This window comes from Penicillium bovifimosum (assembly GCF_028826915.1).
Source record: "Penicillium bovifimosum strain IBT 22155 chromosome Unknown utg000004l_segment0_segment0, whole genome shotgun sequence".
Taxonomy (NCBI): Eukaryota; Fungi; Ascomycota; class Eurotiomycetes; order Eurotiales; family Aspergillaceae; genus Penicillium; species Penicillium bovifimosum.
Genome location: NW_026622713.1, coordinates 163,723 through 186,968, shown reverse-complemented (window position 1 = coordinate 186,968; position 23,246 = coordinate 163,723). Strand labels below are relative to the sequence as shown.

General features: G+C 51.0%; 9 protein-coding genes across 9 annotated transcripts; 4 read left to right on the top strand and 5 right to left on the bottom strand.

The window, feature by feature from the left end:
- Nucleotides 1-31: 31 nt before the first annotated feature.
- Nucleotides 32-6,811, bottom strand: yvc1 (putative potassium ion channel Yvc1; the record flags this gene model as incomplete). The annotated part of the gene is made up of 9 exons (XM_056665092.1): nt 32-491; nt 545-681; nt 740-4,026; nt 4,367-4,477; nt 4,717-5,106; nt 5,172-5,312; nt 5,365-6,299; nt 6,351-6,678; nt 6,736-6,811. 9 exons carry the CDS (start codon nt 6,809-6,811, stop codon nt 32-34), a joined length of 5,865 nt encoding a protein of 1,954 aa, XP_056522042.1.
- Nucleotides 6,812-7,389: 578 nt separating this feature from the next.
- Nucleotides 7,390-8,493, bottom strand: N7515_004347 (translation initiation factor eIF2 subunit alpha; the record flags this gene model as incomplete). Its single annotated transcript, XM_056665091.1, has 4 exons — nt 7,390-7,864; nt 7,918-8,125; nt 8,184-8,346; nt 8,416-8,493. The coding sequence occupies 4 exons, from the start codon at nt 8,491-8,493 to the stop codon at nt 7,390-7,392; spliced, it is 924 nt and encodes a 307-aa protein (XP_056522041.1).
- A 678-nt stretch (nt 8,494-9,171) lies between these two features.
- N7515_004346 (SulP family inorganic anion transporter) lies at nt 9,172-11,697 on the top strand (the record flags this gene model as incomplete). The annotated part of the gene is made up of 4 exons (XM_056665090.1): nt 9,172-9,641; nt 9,723-10,352; nt 10,402-10,921; nt 11,002-11,697. 4 exons carry the CDS (start codon nt 9,172-9,174, stop codon nt 11,695-11,697), a joined length of 2,316 nt encoding a protein of 771 aa, XP_056522040.1.
- Nucleotides 11,698-12,260: 563 nt separating this feature from the next.
- Nucleotides 12,261-13,313, bottom strand: N7515_004345 (uncharacterized protein; the record flags this gene model as incomplete). Its single annotated transcript, XM_056665089.1, has 1 exon — nt 12,261-13,313. The coding sequence occupies one exon, from the start codon at nt 13,311-13,313 to the stop codon at nt 12,261-12,263; it is 1,053 nt and encodes a 350-aa protein (XP_056522039.1).
- Nucleotides 13,314-13,643: 330 nt separating this feature from the next.
- N7515_004344 (F-box protein) lies at nt 13,644-15,002 on the bottom strand (the record flags this gene model as incomplete). The annotated part of the gene is made up of 3 exons (XM_056665088.1): nt 13,644-14,265; nt 14,322-14,831; nt 14,899-15,002. The coding sequence occupies 3 exons, from the start codon at nt 15,000-15,002 to the stop codon at nt 13,644-13,646; spliced, it is 1,236 nt and encodes a 411-aa protein (XP_056522038.1).
- A 652-nt stretch (nt 15,003-15,654) lies between these two features.
- On the top strand, nt 15,655-16,536 carry N7515_004343 (oxidoreductase, short chain dehydrogenase/reductase family superfamily; the record flags this gene model as incomplete). The annotated part of the gene is made up of 3 exons (XM_056665087.1): nt 15,655-16,249; nt 16,315-16,411; nt 16,470-16,536. The coding sequence occupies 3 exons, from the start codon at nt 15,655-15,657 to the stop codon at nt 16,534-16,536; spliced, it is 759 nt and encodes a 252-aa protein (XP_056522037.1).
- Nucleotides 16,537-17,000: 464 nt separating this feature from the next.
- On the top strand, nt 17,001-18,447 carry N7515_004342 (uncharacterized protein; the record flags this gene model as incomplete). The annotated part of the gene is made up of 4 exons (XM_056665086.1): nt 17,001-17,327; nt 17,413-17,576; nt 17,628-18,076; nt 18,134-18,447. The coding sequence occupies 4 exons, from the start codon at nt 17,001-17,003 to the stop codon at nt 18,445-18,447; spliced, it is 1,254 nt and encodes a 417-aa protein (XP_056522036.1).
- A 616-nt stretch (nt 18,448-19,063) lies between these two features.
- Nucleotides 19,064-21,074, top strand: N7515_004341 (flavin-containing monooxygenase; the record flags this gene model as incomplete). Its single annotated transcript, XM_056665085.1, has 5 exons — nt 19,064-19,363; nt 19,423-19,433; nt 19,487-19,736; nt 19,792-20,475; nt 20,526-21,074. 5 exons carry the CDS (start codon nt 19,064-19,066, stop codon nt 21,072-21,074), a joined length of 1,794 nt encoding a protein of 597 aa, XP_056522035.1.
- Nucleotides 21,075-21,527: 453 nt separating this feature from the next.
- On the bottom strand, nt 21,528-22,982 carry N7515_004340 (LLM class flavin-dependent oxidoreductase; the record flags this gene model as incomplete). The annotated part of the gene is made up of 1 exon (XM_056665084.1): nt 21,528-22,982. The coding sequence occupies one exon, from the start codon at nt 22,980-22,982 to the stop codon at nt 21,528-21,530; it is 1,455 nt and encodes a 484-aa protein (XP_056522034.1).
- Nucleotides 22,983-23,246: the final 264 nt, after the last annotated feature.

The following is a 23,246-nucleotide window of genomic DNA, read 5'->3' as shown; positions in this document are numbered from 1 at the left end:
ATGCATACAGATACAAAGAATCAATCACCGTCTAGATCTTTCGCTGCTTCTCCTTCTCAGCTTCAGCCTCAACTTGCTCTTGCAATTTGCGGGCCTCCTCGCGCTTGAGCTGGTCGGGACGACGAATGGCAATGTCCTTGGGACGGAAGTCACTGAAGAAGTGCTTGAGAACGTTCTCAATCAACCAGCAGCCACCGTAGTCAAAGATCATCAGCACGGTCAGCGTCACCTTGAACTCGTTGGTGAAAGGCACAAGACGCAGCTTCTCGTTCAGCTCGGGGATGAACTCCGTGGCGCAGGAGAATGCGACACCGGAGGCGGCGACAAGACCCCAGTACATGGCCTTGTTCTCACGGATCGACTCGCGGAAGGGACGGCCCTGGTAGTTGATCGAGAAAGTGGAGATTTGCTGGATCAACTGGAGGAGGTAGATGGCACTGTTCAGGAGGGAAGGTTCAAACTCGCCCTCGAGATCGATATCGGAGTCTCTTCTGTAGGATTTATTAGCCATAGGAACAGAAAAGGGCAGTGTTCCGTAACTTACGGCTCGTGCTTATAGACATAGTTGGACAGGTAGATCAAAGTGACAATGTGGATAGCAAATTGTCCCAGAACAGATCCAATGATGTACACGTTGAAGATGTTCGGCTGAGGACGCTCCTTGGACAGACCCTCGACAGACTAAACACGTGAGCACATTAGTGCTCTATTCTCGTCATGATGGAATAGTAAAACATACCTTCGCGCGGGAAATAGACAGGAAGCATACACTCATCAGCATACCGCTGATGGTGACTTGTCCATCACCGAACTTAATACCATCCAGATAGATAACACTCAGACTGTAGGCGCTGATCAAACAGTTCAGGGCAAGGATCTTGTACATCTGAATCGTCGCAACCAGGGTGCAACGACCTTGACGAATGATGTTAGGGATGGCAATAACGTTGGCCAACTTGCTAGTGAACGGAGCAGCAACGGACGCATCACCCAACTTGATGGTGGGAGGCTCGCTGTCATCCAGCTCCGATTCCAACATGGAAGAGGTAAGCTTGTCTGCAAGGCCGGCCGCGGCTGCCTGAGCCTGCTGCTGCTTCCGCTGCTGGGGGGTCAAGTTCGATTGCTGCAAAGCCTGGGCACCGGGAGACGTGATGGTCGGGATAGGTTCGGCGGCGCCGGCAGTGATACCCTTGCGCTGCGCTTCCCGCTCCATGGCCTTCAGATAGTGCGGGTTGGTGGGACCGGGGGGATACAAGTGGGCGATGTGGACGGGGACCGGAGGAGCAGGCTGGTTAAATCTTTGCATCATGCCAACTTGCTTTTCATACAACTCTTTCATCTTGGTAGTGCGGTAGTGTTCAGCAATCTTGGTGAGGTCATCCGGCGAGCCGTTCAGGAGCGCGACACCAATGTGAGCTTGCTTCAGAGCGCCAACGTCATTGGTGCCATCACCGCACATCAGAGTGGTGTATCCAGCGTCCTTAAGACCGAGAAGGATCTCCTCCTTTTGCTTGGGAGACACACGGGCATAGACCCAGGTGTGACGGAGCAGATCAGGAAGGGCCTTCTGGTCCTTGAATTTCGTCAAAGCATATCCGGTGATACAAAGATCCTTAGTCTTCAAAATCTCCGGGTCGAGGGGCTTGGTAGGGTCGACGTCAATGTTTAACTTGTCGTCAATGGTACGCCAGACAAGTCTGGTTCCAGAGTTGTCATGTTCCGGGGCGTCAAGAATGAGAACCTCACGGTCAACAATCTCGACCTTGCGTGCGACATGGACAGCGGTCAATGGGTTATCACCAGTGATCATGACAACACGGTGGCTGCTCTCATTCAACATTTGGACAGCCTTGATAGCATCATCCTTCAGGGGACACTGCAGGACAAGGAAACCAGCAAAGATCAGCTCGGATTCAATCTCTTCGCGGACGTAGCTGTTCACTCGGCCCTGGGAGAGTTCGGATTCCGAGGAGAGGTACTTGTAGGCAAGAGCAAGCACGCGCGCGCCATTACGTGTGAAGTGCTTGTAAGTCTCTTCGTAGTTTGGAGGTGTGTTGACCAACATGGTGTTGATAGTCTCGGGGGCACCCTTGACACCCACAAAGGTAGCCTTGGTCTTCTTGGAGGTCTTGCGATCATTTGACGTAATGGTTGCAATGGTACTTTGGCGTTTCAGGGCCGAGGAGAACTGGAATCTTCTCTTAACTTGCACAGACTCGAGAGTGCGACCATTGCTGGTCGGGGCGTTGGCCTTGGGGGAGAGAATATCGTTCTTGCCCAATGTCCAGCCGAGCCATTCCAAAGTAGCCTTTTCCATTGGGTCACCAACGACATCCCCCTCATCCAGCTTCACCAGAGCGTGAGCACTGGCAAGAACGAGAGTAGTGTCGAGTCCAGCAGCGGCGGGCTTGGCGAGTTCGGTGTGAGCACCATCGGCTTCGACTTTCGAACCAGCCTCACCCAAGGTGAGACCGGCAATACCGTCGACGACAAGGTCCTCACCAGTCAGGGTGCCGGTCTTGTCAAAGCAAGCCACGTCAACACGACCAGCGAAGGGGATACGGAAAGGCTCAGTGCAGAAAATGGCGAACTTGCTCAGAGCAGCAAGACTAGTGTTCACAGCCAAGCTCAGTTCCATGGGCAGTTCAGGAGGCACAACACTTGTGATGATAAGGACACAATCCAGCAAAAGCTTGGATCGCTTGCGGTCCCGGATCACACCCTCTTTCCACACGTACCAAGAAGCGGCAATTGCGAAAATCAGGAGGAAGAGGATGAACAACAGAGCTTCCACATTGTTGGCAGAAACACGTTCCGTCGAGTAGATCATGGTCCGAACAAGACTGCCCTGGCTGGTTTCGAAACCGGTCTTAACAACCACACCCAAAGCACCATTGTCGGGGGCCATGGTGACCTTGCTAGCCAAGTTCTTCAAAGAAGCATCTCCGTTCGCGTTGGGGTGCGTGACCTGCAGAACCTTGGTACCACCGTGCACAAATGAAAGCTTATCCAATCCATCGGGGTCAAGCCGGTCATCACCAGGACGGAGCTGAACGGACTCTTTCAGGAGAGGCGTGCTCTCGCCGGAAAGCATGGCCTCGTTCACAATGACACTGCCTTCAATCAGGAGGATATCGCATGCAACCCCGCTGTCCTCCTTAGTGCGGTTCACCGACATGAGATCACCAGGAAGAAGCTTGTCGCTGGTAATCTCCTGCCACTTCCGTTCACGGTAGACCCAGACATCGTAAGGCTTGATGCTCATTCCACGGAACTCGTTCAATGTCCTCTGGCGCTGCCACACAACGGTGCTCTCGAATGCAACAAGCATGAACAGCGTGAAGAGCGAGTAGTACCAGTATTCATCCAGCATCCACAATCCAACACAGAAAATCTGGAACACGAAAAACGGTGCCACAGCGTGCTCTTGGAAGAGCTCAAGGAAACTGGGAACGGGAATATCGAAAGTGTTATCTCCATAGTGGTGGTGAATGCGGTCAATCTCAGCCTTCGCGGTCAAGCCCTCAGTAAGCTGGAAAGTCTTCAGGGTCGGCTTTGGGTCGGAGTCGAGAACATAAGACAGAGGTGCGAATGTGCGAGTCTCAGGGTAGAAGAGAAAACGGCGCTTCTGGAACAGGAAAGACAGAGTCTTCTTTTGGCCGGTGGTCTCATGGATCAACTCGCAGATCTCAGCAGAGCCAGCGTTGGTGATCGGGATCACCTTGATAAGCCGGGCAGAATCGACGGACTTGGCGCGAGTAGTAGTGAAGAGGGTATTTATATCGATACTCCACTTGGTCATCAACCAAAAGAGCGACTGGATCGTGATGATTGATCCCGACCAAACGAAGGTCCATTCCTGTCCCTGAATATAGGTATCATACCGTTCGGGCGAGAGGTAAAAGGCGAAGAACGCGGGCCAAATAATCAGGAACGGCCAGACGTATGTATGTAACTGCCAAGGGAGTGGGTTGTGCAATGAGGCATTCTGGATCTGGGCGTCATCCACGAGCTTTGCCCTATAGACTTGTTAGTTGCAATCGTGAAACATGGGGGAAGGTTCCGAAACGCACATGGTGGCAATCTAGTGACCGCGGTCAGAGTCAATGAGCTAGAAAGCTAAAGACTCATAGGACGAAAGAAAGCAAGAATATTAATCCAATGAAGGAGATGTCTTGGTAGAAGAAGCCACCTTAGATGCAATTTTGGTTCCAGAGGATTCGCCGCTGGACGCGCTAGCATTATGTCAGCCCCTATCGGCGGGTCGGGAAATTCCTATCGGCTCAAAGGCTTGGCTCTTGTTGCACTAATCGGCAGCTTCCTACAACAGCCCGGCCGGGCTAGCTCAATCGGTAGAGCGTAAGACTCTTAATCTTAAGGCTGCGGGTTCGACCCCCGCGTTCGGCTATTCCTAAAAACTGATCCTGAGATTTCTTTTTTGTCAATTGATTTTTGTGGTTTCTCCACGCCGTCAGCTCTGTTCGTTTGAATTTCCTAAATATTACAAAAGGAGTCTTTGAGTGCCACTATGAGTGGTTGAGGTGTAACAAGTTCAACAAGACACAATGCATACATGACACATGGGTATCCGACCCCTAAAGACAGCCTCAGACTGTATCAAAAGTCAGAAAGCTCTTTTCATTTACTCATGTGCTACAGCCTGCCGATATATGTCCATTAGCATGCACGTGCTGTCCTAGTCTGCTTCAGCAGCACTCTTCTTCTCCAGTCTCTCCTCCGTCAATTGCTTGACCATCTCAGTCAATATCTTGACTTGCTCCTTCAGTTCCTTGAGTTCGTATGTGCAGTTATCGACCTTGATGTCTGGCGTAGACTCCACGACCTGCTGCTTCCAAGTATCATCAAGATCAAAGTTGACCTCCGCAGCCACATGCTCCCACTCCTCCGTGCAGTCATCGTCTTCTTCCCCACGACGACGGTTCCATTGAATGCGGTGCGCCTGACGCTTTTCAACCCAGGCGGCAACGAGAAGCAGAGGGGAATATATCACGCCCATGATAAGGTCATTCAGCTTAGCATAGGTCTCTCGAGAAAGCCACCATTCAAATGGGGCTACCAGAAATAGGATCTCGATGAGATTGAATGCTAGTAAGACGGTAAATTAGCCATGAAATACATATCTATGCAACAGCGAGGAGAGTAGGACGTACGTGGGATGAAGACATTCTCATCTGGAGCCCGAACGAATTGCATGGTTTTCTGCGCAAAAACAGCCATGTATTCATCAGTAGCATTTCCAGAAATATCCTCATATGCGCTGTTATACAACGCGATGAGGATATTCAACAAGACTGGTCGACGTTAACATTGCTGCCAAAGGCCCAAGAGTGAGGCTGAACTCACTAGTCATGACAATGAAGTTGAAAGCATAGTATAAGACAATCCCAAATGGCCACGCAAACTCCTGGAAAGTGTCGAAATCAGGACTCTGCATAATACTGTTGATCATTCCCTGAAGAATGTTCCTGTGGATGGCAACGTCATCTTCCACTTGAGCCATGCCGATGAAGGCCTGGAAGAAGCCTGCCATGACCACAAAAAGAAGAGCAAAGAAAATTAAGCTCTCCTTCATCATGACGCGGAGAACCACAAACATGGCACCGAAGAAACGGAATGAGTCCAGATAGAGCATCATGCGCATCCAAAACATAGGGCCCGCAAAAGCCAAGAAGTTGTAGCTGAGCTCATTGTAAAACTGCCTTTGTTCATCATGGGTGGATGATGAGTGCGCAAGGGCAACGAAGCGTAAGATGAGCGACACTGCAAGTATAGTGTATAGGGTTGAATTGAAGGCGTTCCAAAACTCGAGATAATTCAGTCCAACCTTCCAGAACTTGATCGCCTCATCGCTGATGAAAGCGAGAGTCATACCGTAAAGAATCCCTTCGCCGATATCTAAGTTACCGGATGGGTTCACCGTATTGATAACTGCCGTGTAGACTGCTAGGTAAATCAATGAGAACAGAATCTGGCAGACACTCTGATACAAAGGAGTCCTCATTCGATCAGGATGGAAATGAACCCAATAGTCGGTGTTTGACTTCTCGCTGTATTCAACAAAGTTAGTTGGGTTGCCCTCTTCCTGACAGATCCATCCTCTCCAAAGATATTGAATGCATTTCTGATATCCAGAGGAACTGATGACCCTCAAGGCATGGAGGTCTACCGCCCGTTCAATAACATTGGCAGGGTCGGTCTCTACCCCTTCACTGAAGATGGAATATCTCTTGAGAAGAATGTCCCTCAACAAGACATCTTGGTCATGCTCGGTTTCAATACTGTACATATTAGTCACCGAGGAGTAGAGAAAAGAATCAAGGGGACATTACATGCGCTTGGCGATGACCTCGCAAGCCACAGCTCGAACCTGATGGAGGTCTGAGTCCCAAAGCTCGACGTTGGATTGAATTTGGAACCAGCGCAGACAAACAAGAAGGCAATAAACCACGCAGCGTTTATAGTCGTCACCACCAGCCTGCTTGGCGGTCGCAACCACGTCGTCCGTGATGATGCGACTGTTGGGGTCGGTCAAGACACTGTCCTCCACCTCGCAAGACACAACCTGCTCGATTTGATACTTCAACCGAAGGGCAACTTTTGCAATTTCCTTCGAAGCAACGGAGGACTGGGGTTCATCGGCGGCATAGGCAGGGAGTACTGTGACTTGTTAGCAGCTTGGAGTGTTTCACAGAGCGCGTGCGGGGAATGACGTACGCCGGCGACGTTCCACCTCGAGGCGATGCCTAGTCCTGCCACGGTCAGCACTAAAGAAATCTCTCCAATGACCCATTATGTGTGAGATATGTGGAGAGGAAGGGAGAGAAAGAGATGTGAGGTCAAGCTTTATGAAGCTCACCGATGTTTTGGCGCACCAATGATCGTCGGCGGTAGATAAGCTCCAGCTCTTTTCCCCGCAATTTGGTGTTTTCGAACAGGCTTGGTTTGAGACAGTGTCTACATGGATGTCTCTGGTACTAATATCTAAGGGATATATTTGCATTAAAAACATCACTGGCATTGAACGTCTGGGTAGCATCGCAAAACTATATACATCAGAACTTGCGTGCGGACCCAGCATCTTTTAACAGAACGCCGGGCATGAGCATTTCGAGCGCAAATGGCATGCAGTCCATGCAGAGGCATGGGTAATTCATCCCCAGACCCGAGGTGCAGCGACTGTCCTGGGCCAAAAGGGCTAGTTCTGAGTGCAATACTGCCCATCAACACTTAGCCATCGAGTCCTTCTCCATAATATGCAAGCTTTTTGTTTATCCATTTTGCCTATTCTCGTCAGGCGGTAATTCCAGCTCCGGATGCCAGCGCCGATAAACCCCGGGTGCCCCTCAAATCAGAAGTACGGACCATGATTTACTCGGGAACACCCTCATCGCTCTCCGAGTCCTCATCACCGCTGACTTGCATGTTCTCACGTTCACGCTTCTCCATAAGCTCCTGCAGAATGGCATCGTCATGCTCGGTGACGGCCTTGGGTGCCATCTTCACGGTGCAGTTGCCGCCGTTCGCCTTGATGCGCTCTTCAATCTTCAGAATAGCCTCTTCCAGCATCTTGACACCGTGGGTCTTGTCAAGACATTGGCTGGCCAAGACATACAGAGGAGGGGCCACAAGCTTGACCTTGATCTGGTTCTCGGGAGTGTTGTCGGCCTCGGCGGTGCGAAGAGCATCCTTAACGGCATCGATTCCATCGTAGCCGAAGCAGGTGACCTCGATATCGGCACGGACCTTGGTGGGGTGAGGGGTGAGCTTGCTGCTGATGTATTGCTGGAGCTCCTTCTTGACGGCTTCGCTAGGGAAGGTAATCTCGTCCCAGACATTAGGGTTCCTAGGGCGATTGTCAGAGAGATCCAGTCGTACCCTGAGACCGATAAAACTTACGTGATGGAGATCTTGAAAGCGTCGTGCGAGTGGCCATATTTCTGGTTCAAAGGCCAGCTGATAGTCTCGTAGAGAGTCTCGATAGGGGTCTGGGTTGCCTCTGCGACGTGGCGCATGATCGAGTGAACGGCTTTGCTCTTGTTGTACCGCTCCTCACACTTGATCACATCCTCAGGGGAGACACGACGCTTTGAGAGATCAATGTAACCTTAACAATCATCACAAGTTAGTTCATAGGTCATTTCAAGCAGATAGTCTGAGCTTGCCTTTCTCCTTGTCCACGCGGAGCACAATCACGACCTCATTTCGCCCAATACGGATGAGCTTCTGGATACTGCGAATACGTCTGCGGGACAGTTCTGAGAGGAGAATCATGCCGTCAATGTTGTCATACTCAAGCAGCTTCACGTATGCGCCCATCTCGGCGATCTAGTCCGTTCATCAACTATTAGCCTCTGTCGCTTTGATCGCTCAGTTCACGACTTATTATATCCATACCTGCTTGACATTTACCATTACGAAGCTGTCAACCTCGGGGTACTTCTCCTCGTAGAACCGACAGTTCGTGAGAGACATTTTGGCGGGGTTCTTTTTTTTTTCTCGGGGGAGACTTTAGGTGTGATTGCGACAGCTGTTACGGCACGGTCTGAAAGATTGAGACGATGACGAATGAAAAATGAGTGAGCAAAAAAGTCAGCGACACAGGAGCGCAGAGGGGAGAGACGACGTGAATTGAGGCACAATCTATCTCATTGTGGCGGGCTCAAAACCCACATTGACCTTGGAACATCACGTGCGTTAACATCACGTGGATGATTGACACACCGCCTTCCTTCTAAGCCCCGGCCCGCGGGGAGATCTATGGCTGACACATCAATAGATTACGACACGGAGAATCAGGGCGTCCAAGGTCTGTTCTCCGCTGAACCCTCGTTACTCGATTGTATCTGACCCTCGCTGCGAACTAGGAGATTCTTTGATGCTATACGTCGAACATGTCTTTCGTCGAGTTCATTGCACAACCATCATTTGATCAGCGTTGAACCGGTGATAACGTTTTCCCCACTTATCAGTTTAGCGCGCCCTTGCCTAACCGGACCAAGCAATTCGCCTTGGGCTATCGTTTCAATTTGAATTGTTTTTGTTCTTCTGTTCTGTGGCCAGCACTAATGGCAGGGCACTTGGCATCTTGACACCAGACCCAAGCCTCAGTGACTCAATCCTGAATCCTCAATCCTCCCTCCTCGAGAAACAATGTCTGAGACCAGTTCGCTGCTCCCCGGGGAGTCCAACGGGCTCGAACGTCGGCCACTGCGAGACCGCATTGTTGATGCCTTTCGTTCCACACCACAGACTGGTCTCGGTATATTGACGAGTTTCACCAGTAGCCATAACTCGGCGCAGCATGACCAACCAGACACTGGGCGGGCGAGCGAACCAGACGTGAGGACTCGGCTTCTGGAATCATACAACCAGGTCGGTCCTGTGTGTGGTGAGAGACGCTGCAGTCACGGCACATTCTCTCCACAGATAGGGGATGCAGAAGGGCATCCATTCATTGGGGTTCCGGGCGATCAATTCGGATATAGCGGACCTGATGTGTCGGACGGTGCCGCTGGTCGCCCGAGAGGTCAAGTAGACCAACCAGAGTCAGACCCAGATTCAGAGTCACCGTCGAAAATGAAATCATCCTTCACGCTGCCCATAACAGACACGAAGAAACAGTATGTCGTATCCTATGCTCCAGCCCCTGCGAGCGCTCTCGTAACGTCTGTCAATGATGTCAACTGACGAATTCATGGCAGGTACATCTCGTATTATATTCCTCTGTTCAATTGGGTTGGGCAATATCATTGGTCATTCCTGCGTGGAGATCTGATGGCCGCGTTGACCGTGGCATCCATCTACATCCCGATGGCTCTTTCACTGGCCTCAAATCTTGCCCATGCACCACCAATCAGCGGCCTCTATTCTTTCGTGATTCAGCCTTTGGTCTATGCTATCCTCGGAAGTTGTCCTCTATTGGTAGTGGGACCGGAGGCTGCGGGATCTTTACTGACGGGTGCCATTGTCAAAGCAAGTGTGACACAAGGAGACTCAGGCGAGGACGACGCTACTCAGGCCGCGCTTGTTGTAGCAGTGGCTACTGCGATGTCCGGCGCTATGATTTTGATCGCCGGTATAACACGTCTAGGTTTTTTGGACAATGTTCTCAGTCGTCCTTTCTTGAGAGGCTTCATCACCGCAATCGGCTTTGTGATCTTTGTAGACCAGCTTATTCCCGAACTGGGTCTGACCGAGCAAGCCAAAGAGAGCGGTGTCAGCCATGGCACCAGCGTTGAAAAGCTGATATTTATATTCCGATATGCCCGAGAGTCTCATGCACTTACTGCTGTCGTTTCAATCGTTAGCTTCACTGTGATCATGGTGTTTAGGTTCGTACCCACATCAGGGCTCCAGATCGCGATACTAATTTTCCCGCAGAACCTTGAAGAAGATGTTGGTGCCGCACATCCCACAACTAATCTACTTCCCTGATCGCTTCCTGGTTGTCGCTCTTTCGGCGGTGTTGGCTTGGCATCTTGACTGGGAAGCCAAAGGACTTGATCTCCTCGGACCCACAGAGGTCAGCGATGGAGGGCTGTTCTCTTTCAATTGGCCTTTTCAACTTGCTCACATGAAACATGTGCGTACGGCAATGAGCAAAGCGTTCATAATCGCACTCCTTGGTTTCTTTGAGTCGTCTGTTGCAGCCAAGGGGCTGGGCGAAGGGAACTCCAACGGAATCAAAGGCATGTACATGAGTGCCAATCGTGAGATGGTTGCACTAGGTGTTGCCAATGTCGTCGGCGGTTGCTTCTCAGCTCTTCCCGCCTTTGGCGGATACGGGCGAAGCAAGCTTAGCACCCAGACAGGAGCGCGCTCTCCGATGGCCAGTGTCTTCCTGAGCATCATCACTTTCACCTGCATCATGGTGCTCTTGCCCTACTTATACTACCTTCCTGTTCGTTCCTTCCAAGCTCATACCTCTTGAGTCGTACCTTCCTGTTGTGCCAAGTGCCAGCCATGCTAATTCCCAAGCAGAAAGCAGTCCTTTGCTCCATGATCTCCGTCGTAGCCTATACCCTGGTGGAAGAATGTCCGCACGACCTGCTCTTCTTCATCCATCTGCGCGGCTGGACAGAACTGGTCCTAATGCTCCTCATCTTCACCGCAACGATCTTCTACTCCCTCGAACTCGGCATGGCCCTTGGCATGGGTTTGTCAGTCATAATCCTCATCCGACACGCGACTCAACCCCGCATCCAGATTCTGGGCAAAGTTCTCGGTACGGCAGCGCGCTTCGATAACGCCGAGCTGCACCCAGAAAATGTGGAGTTAGTCGAAGGCGCCCTGATTGTCAAAATCCCCGAGCCTCTTACATTCGCCAACACTGGCGACCTCAAGAACCGCCTCCGCCGACTGGAACTCTACGGCACCAACCGTGCCCACCCTTCTATGCCACGCATGCGTGCACCGGAGCACAATAAGAATATCATATTTGATGTTCATGGCGTTACGAGTATCGATGGGTCTGGGACCCAGGTCCTCTATGAGATTGTGCATGCATATGCCGAGGAAAGTGTTCGGGTGTTCTTCTGCCGCTTGCCTAATAGGACTGTCTTCCGCATGTTTGAGCGGAGTGGTATTGTTGAGCAGTGTGGTGGATTAAGTCATTTCGTACCCAGTGTCGATGAGGCGCTGCGGTTGGCGGAATCTGAGAACCAGACGGAGATCTGATTCTCACATCTACCTTGCTGAAATTAAAAATTAGAGCAATCTATTTTTTGTCCAATTTGGACATCCTTAGTTTAGGTACATATTGCACTCGGTCATCTAGTAGAATCAAAATGGTTGCATTGCCTGACTGTGGTCATGGATGCAGCGCCCTCTCCCGAGGCAAATTTCATGACCAATCATCTCCCTGTACATGAGCATAAATATCTGCCGGCTCCACGGGAACGATGTAGGCCCTTATGTCCTGAGATACACCCTGGTCGGTCTACCAGGCGTACCGTACCGTTTGGGCAAGCGATATCTCCTGCAGGTGTAGCAACACTGCCATGAGAACATAGCTGTCTGGTGATCCTAGTAGCCGGTATACACTTGCCTGACTCGGCCATGTCAAGTGCAATGACAGATTGGGGATAGGACACCAACTGCAAGCCTGAGGCGAAGCGATGAGCTTGTAGAGCCAGGCAGTCCTTGCTGATAGATATGAATCGCAGACTCATTCCTCGTTCTGAGGCTCAGAAATATCGTAACATGACCGACTTTCCTTACTGGAAGAAGCACCCAGAGCTTCACGTAGCCGAATGATCCCCCACAGCAGCTTTCCGGATCACCGAACGTAGAAGCGCTTCCCCTGCCACTAGAGAAACATTGTTCCCGTCACCTCGGGCCCGGGAACCGTCATCATCATCGCCATTGTCCTCATCATCAGCAACAACCAGCTTCACACGGCCCTCGCCCAAAACGAACGCAGCACAGGCAACCTTCGACAGCCGTACATGTTTTCTAGCAGCCTGATTCGAGGACGACCCATCCAAATCCACATTCATGGCCAGATGCGTCTCCAGATATGAAGTAAGATTGGGAAGCAAAGGGCTACGCAATTTCGACTCGAGAGTGCGCGATGTCGACTGTCCCGGTTGATCGCGCAGGAAGTCTGCCAGTGAAGACCGTGTCACGCTCACATTGACAGATCGCAGCGCCGGTGCGATCGACGGAGAAAGTGAGAGCGTAAGCTGTAATTCTTTGATTACATCTGCTGCAATTGCCTCGGAATTACCCTGGCTACCCAGTGCATCGATGTATGTCTCTAGGCCAGCGCAGAGGAAGCTCGATGGTAGACGCAGGGGTGAGCAGTACGTGTCGAAGTTGGTGGATATGAATGTGAGGAACGTTTGTCGGAGCCCGGTTGGCAACCTGGTTAGGAGGAGAGGCAGAGATGTGGATCCCGTGCGTTGATTCGGGGTTGATTCTGTGTCTGCTAGCAACGCTACTTTGTAGGTGATGTTTTCGTATTGCAAAGTTATTAGAACTCCAGAGAAGGTGGGTTTCTGGGAACTGATAGACACTGTGTTGCGCGGTGCGCGGATTGGCTGCCATTGACAGGCTCGGAGGGCGCCTGTTTTAGAGAGCGCGTCGTCTTCTAGTGCGCTGGTGCTTGTCTGGAACCCAGCAAGGATGTTGCCAGTGAGATGATCCCGCAGACGCGTTGCATATGTTTTCAAGGCGACCTGGTTGTCCAGGAGCGTTTCACAATCCTTCCCATGATGAAGAGGGGAGAGACGGTGGGTGGTCCACGAAGTATTGAACAATTGCCGCGGGTCTGCTTGTTCAAGAGTTGCCATGGTTTAATCAGCCGATGATTGATTTAGCTAGTATCCCCATGCTAATTTCCGAGCATTTCGTCGTTGAGGGAGTCTGATACTCGGCGATGTACACAGCGACGCGTGCCGGTTGCAAACATAGCAAACATCTACCAACGGCCAACGCCGAAAGTGGTCTTATTCGTAGTCTTCTACAACGACACCAGTTTTTCTTTCAAATTATCGGAGAGAAGATGCAAGTAGATTCGAATGCAAATGCTAATTTCGGCCCAAGATCCAATCTACCCAACTCCAGTATATCGTCAATCCAACTAGAACCGGACGCCAAATCCAATAGTTATATCAATGCAATCATGCTTGCCATCCTCGCGTGTGATGGCAATCCGGACACCCAAAAACAATTGGAACTCCATTCCAAAGCCAGACGTGCTCTACATCATGAGGAATAGCCTGCCGGGCTCTCAGCTCGGCCTCAGCAGCAGCAAACCAAATATCTTGTACAGAACTGTGCAGATTTTGCGCAGGCGCGCGCGCAAAGACAACCGAGTTCATATGGTCCTTTTGATACATCGTCATGTCGTTATAGAAATTATACATAAAGTCTTTGCGCTGTGTTCGTTGGCTTCCCCCGTCTCCAATCTCAGCAGAGAAGAATTCGACGATGCGCACGAAGGGGGCTAATGTAAGCAGCGAGCTGATCCACGAGTCATCTATCTCGCCTTGTTCCGGGGACATTGAATAGCGAATATATGAAACCAGCAAGTGCATGCAATGATGTGTCGCGACTAATGCCGCGGTGTTGGTAAAAGGGGGGCTTTGGAGGATGCGGGTCTGTAGCTCGCGGTACATCCTCTGGCGTATCTCGAGTGGCAAAGGCACCGGCAACTGGCCTGCCTCATATTTTTGGACCAGCATGTTCGTGTGCTCACGCCGAGCGGAGGCGTACGATTCGAGGAAGTAGAGTATGTAGTACCTGGTAGAGAAGAGGTCAGTAACTTTCCAAGGCGACGCGACTTCCATAGATCTTACATTAGTGGTGCCAGGTGAAACCATATGCTAGCTATGCCACGTTTCACCAGGGCGTTTCGCTCGTTTCGCTTTGTGGGAAACGAAGCCCTCACGGCTGCGGGTCCGATTTGGACGAACCGATCGACGATTCGATCTGCCAGGTAGTAGCAGAGCCTCGAGCATAGCACCTGCCTCCGTCGCAGTCCATGCAAGTATTTGAATGTGTACAGGTGGCCACCTCTGGCGCTTTTGGAGGGTGGGAACAAGTCCGACAGTAAGACTACATCGTCGCCTGGGTCTCGAGTATAGGTGCGGTCATTGTCGATCGGAGATGGGAGGGTACCATGTCGGCGCAAGCGGAGATACTGCCGGACAATGTCATGCTCATTCGAGGTGAGAAGTTGGTAGAACGCCTTGCACACGAGTCTCAGGGGATAGAAGTCGGTGATGCCGGAATATGCGAATATGCGGATTTGAATCTCGACTGGGAGGTCCCACAGGCAGGAAGATGGGAGGTCTGCATGGCCTACTCTGATAGAGGAAAAAGCAAAGAAGTCAGTTTCGTGGATTGACCAGGCTGTCTATCAATCGCTCTCACCTTGAAGACGATCCGCGCTCCTCCTTGGCACCCGCCTTCCTTCTGTTGTGGATCGCAGCCCGGACTTTCTGAACGGAGAGGACGAGTTTGGCAAAGCCGGGCATTCTTAGGCCCTGGAATACATGAATTGACTGGCTTCTAGCGAGAAGCGCACATCTTGTAGGAGCTCGTCGACATAAATCAAGTTGTTTGAAAGGGAGGAAGGGTCCAGCTTAAAATAGCACATGACTAAGCCTCAACGGTCCACTTCTCCGCGATGTAGTTACTGTGTACGGAGTGCTACATCGAGGGATCGTAGGTATTCAATTTTCCAACCTATGAAAGAACGATCTAGTGAGACATATCAGTTTGGACTGTTTGGTTGATGAGATGTTGTGGCTTAGTGACTATGATATGCTAGTGGCAAGTACCCCAGATGTACCATGTCAAGGCTCCAGAATTAACATTCTCAATTAAAGATTATGGATATCCGGAGATCGTGGGTCATTTCCATGAAAATGTGAGAAAAATCTGTCTGTTTATTGTGAGATGTTACCAGCTGTATACCTACACAGTACATAGGAGGTTACTAGTACTACTGTGTACCCAGTACAGTTAACTAAAGCAACTACGTCATTGCGTTCCTACCTACTCAGGAATGGCGTGATAAGTGGCAGTCACAGGAAAGTGTCCTCCTAGGCTCCTACTCTCTTACATCTTTCAACCTTTCAACATTATACATAGATCTCTGTTAAATCCTCGTCAACCCTCGCTAAGATGACCAACATCCTCATCCTAGGTGCCACTCGAGGACTCGGTGCTTCTCTCCGCACCCTCTACTCCTCAAAGCCGGACACCCATGTCTTTGCAACGTCACGATCATCGAACCCGGAGCCGAGTCAAGGAGTTACCTGGCTGACAGGTATTGATGTCGCTCAACCAGATGCGGGCCAGAAGTTAGTGTCGCAGCTTTCATCTACAAAGATCTCAACGGCCATTATCACGGCTGGATACTTCGGCTTAGAGACATTCGATTCCCCGGACTGGGAAAAGCAGATTAAGATGTACACCACTTCTGCTATCGGTCCTGTCTTTGTGGTACAGAAACTCGTCAAAGCCGGGTTATTGGATCAGGGGAGCAAAGTGATTCTCGTCAGTAGCGAGAGCGGCAGCATCACTTTGCGCCATGAGAAGGAGGGTGGAGGCAACTTCGGCCATCATGCCAGTAAGGCTGCTTTGAATATGGTGGGGAAACTTCTGAGTTTGGACTTAAAACCCAAGGACATTGCAGTTGGTCTGGTGCATCCTGGGTTTATGCGGACGGAGATGACGAAGGGTGTCGGGTTTGATAAATACTGGGACGATGGCGGAGGTGAGTAACCATAACTTCACGAATGCTTTTCAGGGTGCAGCATACCTGACCAATGCGACGAATAGCCATTACACCAGATGAGGCAGCGGAAAGACTTGCATCTTTTATCGAGAAATTTGATATCAACAAGACCGGGGAATTCTGGGCTCCAGGAGGACCAGGGTAAGTTATGCACTTTCTGCACACTTCGCCCTCCTAAGCCATGCTGACACTATGGCAGTGATATTGGTACCGCCGAAGATGTCCTTGGGAAAAACCTTCCGACCCCTCTGCAGCTGCCATGGTAGCGATATGCGACATCAAAGCCGAGATACTAAATGAGCCACAGACCGGCTCTTTTGAAAGATGATATATTCAAGTATTAACGAAGAGTCGTCTCAATGCAATCTATGACTGTGCATGTCACTTCCGCGTCTAAGCCCCAGTTAGTCTTGGACTCTTGTCTTGGTGTATGTTGGTGATCCTTGCTCGGTTTGGTCAAGCGAATGAACAATCACCGAGAGGATGTAAGCTATCTGATATCACAAATCAGCTGCGTAGGAGAGCGGGGCAGTTAACGGGGATTGGCATTGGCTAGAGGAGATGGGAGAATTCTCCGAGTGGCATGGATGGCTGGGAGGAATTGTCAAAGGTCTGATTCACAAACCTTGGTTTAATCATAAGTCAAATCGTCGGTCTGTTCGGTGGAATCACATAGTTTATCGGGTTATGCCCATTTTTTTGAAACCACGGCAATCTTGAAAAGTGCAACATGTCTACTAGAGCTGAACTCATTGCTCCCGAAGCTGTCAAGCCTGAACGGTTGAGCGACGAAGTCAAGCAGGTCCATGTCCATGCCACAGATCAGCAGAGATTCGAAACCGACAAATTCATTGACTCTCTCGACGCCGTTGGGCCTGAGGTATTTGGCGACGAAGTTGAGCGCCTCAAAGTACGAGCTGCAGCACGTCGATTGCTTGCCAGAGTGGAGACACCATACGAGCGCGCCTGGGGGTTCGGCTTCGAACAGCCTGTCATCTTTGCCGCTATCCAGACATGCATCGACCTGGGGCTTTGGAAATCCTGGACCGATGTTGGGGTGTGAGAAGTCAATTGACGAGCTAGTCAAGATGACCACACCCATTGTTGATGCAAACCTGCTGCGTAAGTCTTCGTGGATACAGTACAGCTCGACTTGGCTCACGAAAAATACCACAGGCCGCTTGTTCCGTTTGCTAGTCGCATTCAACGTCGTTGAAGAGACGGCACAAGATAGATTCATACCGACTCCGTTCTCAAATGCCATTGGCGACGAGAGCACCAAGGTCCGCGCCTCGCTTCAAGCTGCGTAAGAATGTCCCTGCTATCCGTCCATGGCCATACGGTCTGACATTTTTAGAACCAATCAATACCTCGCTGCTGGTCATAACCTGCCGGCATATTTAGCGAAGATCTCCTACGCAGAGCCGACCGACGTGGAGGTAAACAACCACTCGGAGATTGACCCGGATGGTCTGAACTTCTTTGCTCGGTTGCATAAAAGCCCTGCATACTTTGAAGCGTTTACTGGCCACATGGAGGCCGGGACGGCATGGAAAACTCCCTGGACCAAAGTTTTCGATACAACCAAGTTGCTTGAAGGGGTCAAACTTGATGATGGCTCTGCATTTGTGGTTGATATCGGTGGGAATACTGGCATGGACATCTCACATGTCCTTGCCAAACATCCAGATATTCCTGCCGGATCCCTGATTTTGCAGGATCTTCCAGAAGTGATTGCCAATGCTCAGGTTGACGAGAAGATTACAACTATGGCTCATGACTTCTTCCTACCTCAACCAGTGAAAGGTTAGAGCAATTCTCTCCCCTCAAGATCTTATCTCCTATTAATCAACCAGTCTACAGGAAGTCGTGCTTACTTTATGCACGCGGTTCTTCACGACTGGCCCGATGACAAGGCTAAGCAACTACTTACGAATACCAAGAACGCAATGGTTAAGGGCTATTCCAAGCTCATCATCTATGACATCGTTCTTCCGCTGACAGGTGCGAGCATCAGTCAAGCCACGATGGACGTAGAAATGATGTCGCTGCTGTCAGCTTCGGAGCGAACTCAAGGCGCGTGGACAGATTTAATGACCAATGCTGGTTTGCGAATTGTCAACTTTTGGCCTGATCCCCAGCAGTATGAGATGGTCATTGAGGCCGAAATTGCTTAGGGCTTCCCTTCCGTGGGGGCTGTTTCAGTTTCGCGTGGACACTGAGGCTTCACAGTGCAGAGTCTTATTACTTTCAATTCCGATATAGTATCATATGCAATTGAATCAGACAATTCCACCGTAGCAGGAATACAAATGCCGGACTGTGAACGCCCAGTCTCTGGTTGGAATCGCTTGGCAACTGGCAAGTACAAAGCTGGCAGGTAAGAAGCAGTATTCCCACCACAATTAATGAGTAGACCGTGGTATCACGACATAAACAAAAGATAGTACCCATACTGTGTATAGTACCCCAACATTCCCCATTCATCTCCGCAATGGCGTGGTGAGTGGAGAGGATGGTAACTGGGCACGTCATCACGGGCCAAGATGATGTTAGCGAGGTCAATTCACTGCGAATATGGCGACATGGCCACATATCCGACCAGATTCAAGCCCACGCTTATCAGCAACAAATTGATCCTCATGGCGTGTAAGTTGTTCCGCATGGCGTGCAGGGGGTCTGGAGTGGGGGAGGTTCAAGTTGTCAATATACAAGAAAGCCGCCATGTCCAGTACTTTTACAAGGATAGCTTTTTGAACCACTTTGAAAAGGAAGAAAAGAACAACTTACATCATGACTCTTGTACAAAGTCCCGTTCTCCCTTCTCTTTCGCATACTGGGCCTACCACGGAATCGATCAAGGCTTCGGACTTCAAAGGCCCGACTACCGTGACGGTGCAGAGTGATGTCGATTCATTATCAGAGAAGCTCGAGAATGTTGAGTTCAAACTGGAAGAACATCCAGTCGACGTTGTGCGACCCATCAAAGTCGGTGTGATAGGAGCGGGTCTTTCAGGAATCACTGCAGGCGTGCTGCTCCCAGCAAAGCTGCCGGGATTGGATCTTCGCATCTATGATAAGAATGCCGATGTGGTATGAGACTGTTCAGTTCCTGTATAGCCGCTTGACTCCAAACTGATAGTATTTTCTAGGGAGGCACATGGTACATTCCCCAGTTGGCTCAATGGCGTGGAGGTACTAATTCCGGTCCAATAGGTTCGAGAACACATACCCCGGCGTTCGCTGTGATATCCCTGCACATGTATACCAGTCCAGCATTTCGCCGAATACACAATGGACAGAAGAATTCGCACAGGGCGCTGAGATCAGAGACTACTGGCAGGGTGTTGCGCGGAAGCACAATGTCTACCAGTATATTCGCCCCGGTCAAAAAGTGCAGAGAGCCGAATGGCTGCCCGAGAAAGGAAAATGGAAGGTTACTGTTGGGCATGTCGATGGCTCTAAGGTATGAGATGGTTGAGGTCTGGAAGAGTTCCTAAGCTCACATCAATGCAACATAGGTCTATGAAGAAGAGCTGGACGTGCTGGTCAACGCCATCGGCCACTTTAATGCCTGGAAGCTGCCCGACTATGAGGGAATCGACAATTACAAGGGGAAGCTGTTTCACTCCTCCAACTGGGACCGGACTATCGATCTGAAGGGTAAGCGAGTTGCTCTCATTGGTAATGGCGCCTCTGGCTTGCAGGTCCTACCCTCAATCCAACCATTGGCCAGCCACGTTGATCACTACGCTCGAAACCCGACATGGATTGCAGATTCATTTGGCAGCGGAAACGTAGGTGTCCGTCGACTGGAGCCAAACCTGTTCTCTGAGACACAACTGGAGGATTGGAAAGATCCTAAAAAATATCTGGAATATCGCAGGGAAGCCGAAAAGCAATACTTCCAGCGCTTCGGAGCAATCTTCAAAGATACACCGGAGAACCACGCCCTGCGCGAGAAATGGACAAGCATGATGCTGAAGCGTGTTGCCGAAAAGCCAGAGTTAGCAGATAAAATCGTCCCAGACTTCCCTCCCAACTGCCGTCGCCCAACTCCAGGACCAGGTTATCTCGAGGCTTTGGCCAAAGACAACGTCGACTACATCCAAACCCGTATCAAGCGATTCACCGAGAAGGGTATCGTCACCGAAGACGGCGTCGAGCGTGAAGTCGACATCGTAATCTGCGCAACAGGCGCAAACGTCGATCATGCACCCCCTTCTCCATCATCGCCAACGGAATCGACCTCAAGGAGGCCTGGAAAACGGACGGCACTTTCGGATTCCCCTACTCATATCTGGGCTTCGCAACACCCGGCTTCCCCAACCTTCTCTGGCTCGGCGGGCCCTACGCCTCCGGCCACAGCGGCACCGTCCCAAACAACATCGAGAACCAGGTCACGTATATCGCCAAGGTGCTGCGCAAGATTCGCTCGCAGGGAATCAAGTCCATTGCTCCGGCTAAGCAGGCGACGGATGATTTCGTCGCTTACTGCGACCAATTCTATCCGCGCACGGTCTGGTCGGAGAACTGCAGCTCGTGGTATAACGGTGGTCAACCGGGCGCTCGTATTCATGGTCTCTTCCCTGGAAGTGCTTCGCATGCCAATTATATTCGCAGAGATCCGCGGTGGGAGGATTGGGAGTATACTTACGTCAATCCGAGTGGGAATCGGTTTGCGTACTTTGGTAATGGGTGGACTCAGAAGGAGTTGGATCCTGATGCCGAGCTGACGCCTCATCTTGTCCTGCCTGAGAAGATTGATTTGAAGTCGCATATGGAGGGTTGGTGGGATGTTTGATTTCATGTTTGAGGTGGCTAAATTGGCCAGTTGGCAGGATCCAGCCTGCCAACTGGCCAATCTTAGGGTTTCACGGACCGAAGGTGCTTGTATATAGTTGTTACCATTGCAAATATGCCTTTTTCACTCTTCTCTCTGATTATGATTATTTGGCAAACTACCTAGTACCTCGTGTCTTCAACACCAAGGCACCGAATACCTGGGGGAGCCCCGGAGGGGCGGATGGGAGGAGGGCGAGGACGGTTGAGGGAGGGGCCGCCAGTTGGCGGAGGCTGGAACTACCCGACAGGTGGTACATTAACCGAATGTAACCTCCGAAGGTATCATGAATGAACATTATGAGATGACAGAAGCGTTAGATACATGGATTTGAGCTTGATCACTCATGCCAAAGTGAAGTAGGTATGATTTGAACCCTTTCTAGATGCAAAATATCCTACCCAGTAGAAGCATTCAATGAGACTCCTCCAATGAGTAGGCAGGAACTTCCTCCCCCGCCTTCCAGAAGTACTTGGCTCCAGGATGGGCATCAGGAAGCCTATTCTGACCCTTCTTGCCATACATGTTCTCCCGGAAAGTACCTCCCTTGACAGCATAATCCTCCCAGAATAGTCCACGGCGCTGCAGCTCCGGCAGCAGCAGATTGATAACATCTTCAAAAGTATCAGGGAGACTAGCATAGCTGAAGTTGAACCCGTCAACATCGCCAACAGTCACCCATCGCTCTAGCTCATCAGCCACCGTCTGAACACTGCCAATGATCTTAACGCCATTGCCACCGATAACTAGATAATCGGCAATAGTCTTCTTATCCCACTTCTGGCCATCGGTACCAGGAACCGTGCTCGCCCAGTGGTTTACCATGCTCCGCACAGCTGGCTGCCCCACGAACCGGAAGTCCTGGTCATCAGAGTATGTCGACAGGTCATACCCAGTCCAGCCACCGAAAAGAGCCAGCGCGCCTTCCCGATCCCCGTAACTCTTCAGCTCCTCGAACTTCGCCTGTGCAGCCTCATCCGTCTCAGCAACAATCACCAACGCACCAGCAATGACCTTGATGTCCCTCGGGTTACGTCCGAGATCCGCAGCCTGCTGCCGAATACTATCGACAGAGGGACGGACCAGCTCAGGCTTTTGCGCGTGCAGAAACACCGCCTCGGCATGTTTCGCCGCAAAGGCCTTGCCGGCAGTCGACGTGCCAGCCTGCAGGATGAACGGAGTGCGCTGCGGGCTCGGCTCGCAGAGATGCGGCCCAGGAACCTGGAAGTATTTGCCCTTGTGGTTGATCTCGCGGACAGCACGTGGATCCGCGTATCCCTGCGTCTTGCTCTGCGTGCCTTGCTTCCATGTTACTGCGTCGTCTCTCCACGATGCCTCCCACAGCTTGTAGGTGACATCGAGGTACTCATCGGCGATCCGGTAGCGCTCGTCGTGCTCGACCTGGGTGTCGAGGCCGAAGTTGCGCGCTGCGGAGTCGAGGTATGAGGTGACAATGTTCCAGCCAATGCGGCCGTTGCTGAGGTGGTCGACGGTGGAGAAGCGTCTGGCTAGAGCGTAGGGTGCATCGTAGGTTGTTGATGCTGTGACGCCGAAGGAGATGCTTTCGGTGGCTGCTGCCATGGCGGGAATGCTGTACAGAGGGTCGTTGATGGGGAATTGGGCTCCGGCGGGAATGGTTGGCCCGAGATTGGATGGGCCTTTGTAGACGTCGTAGCCTCCTAGCACGTCGGCGAAGAAGATGGCGTGGAATTTGGCTTTCTCTAGCCTTTTGGCTAGTTGAATCCAGTGCTTGATGCTCTTGTAGTCTGCGCCTTGGTCTCCAGGATGGCGGAATAGGCCTGGATTGAGATGACTCGGCGATTGCATTGCAAAGGCATTGATGATGAGCTGTTTCTTTTCTGCAGACATGATGAAGATATGCCTCGCCAGGTTATGGGAAGAAGCAAAGAATTGTGGACTTTCCCTCTCCCTTTTGCAATAGACACGAGGGGTAGATATTTATCGTCCCTGCATAGTGCAAGGTGTCCATCCCGCGCCATGTAGGTAAGACGTGCGGTTGGAGGCCGATGGCGTCAGCATCTAACTTAGTTATACTGTGGGGAAGGATTTGATAAGGAATGAGACTTGCTGCCAAGTCAATCGATAGAAGAGGAGGGGATCTGTTCCACCTGT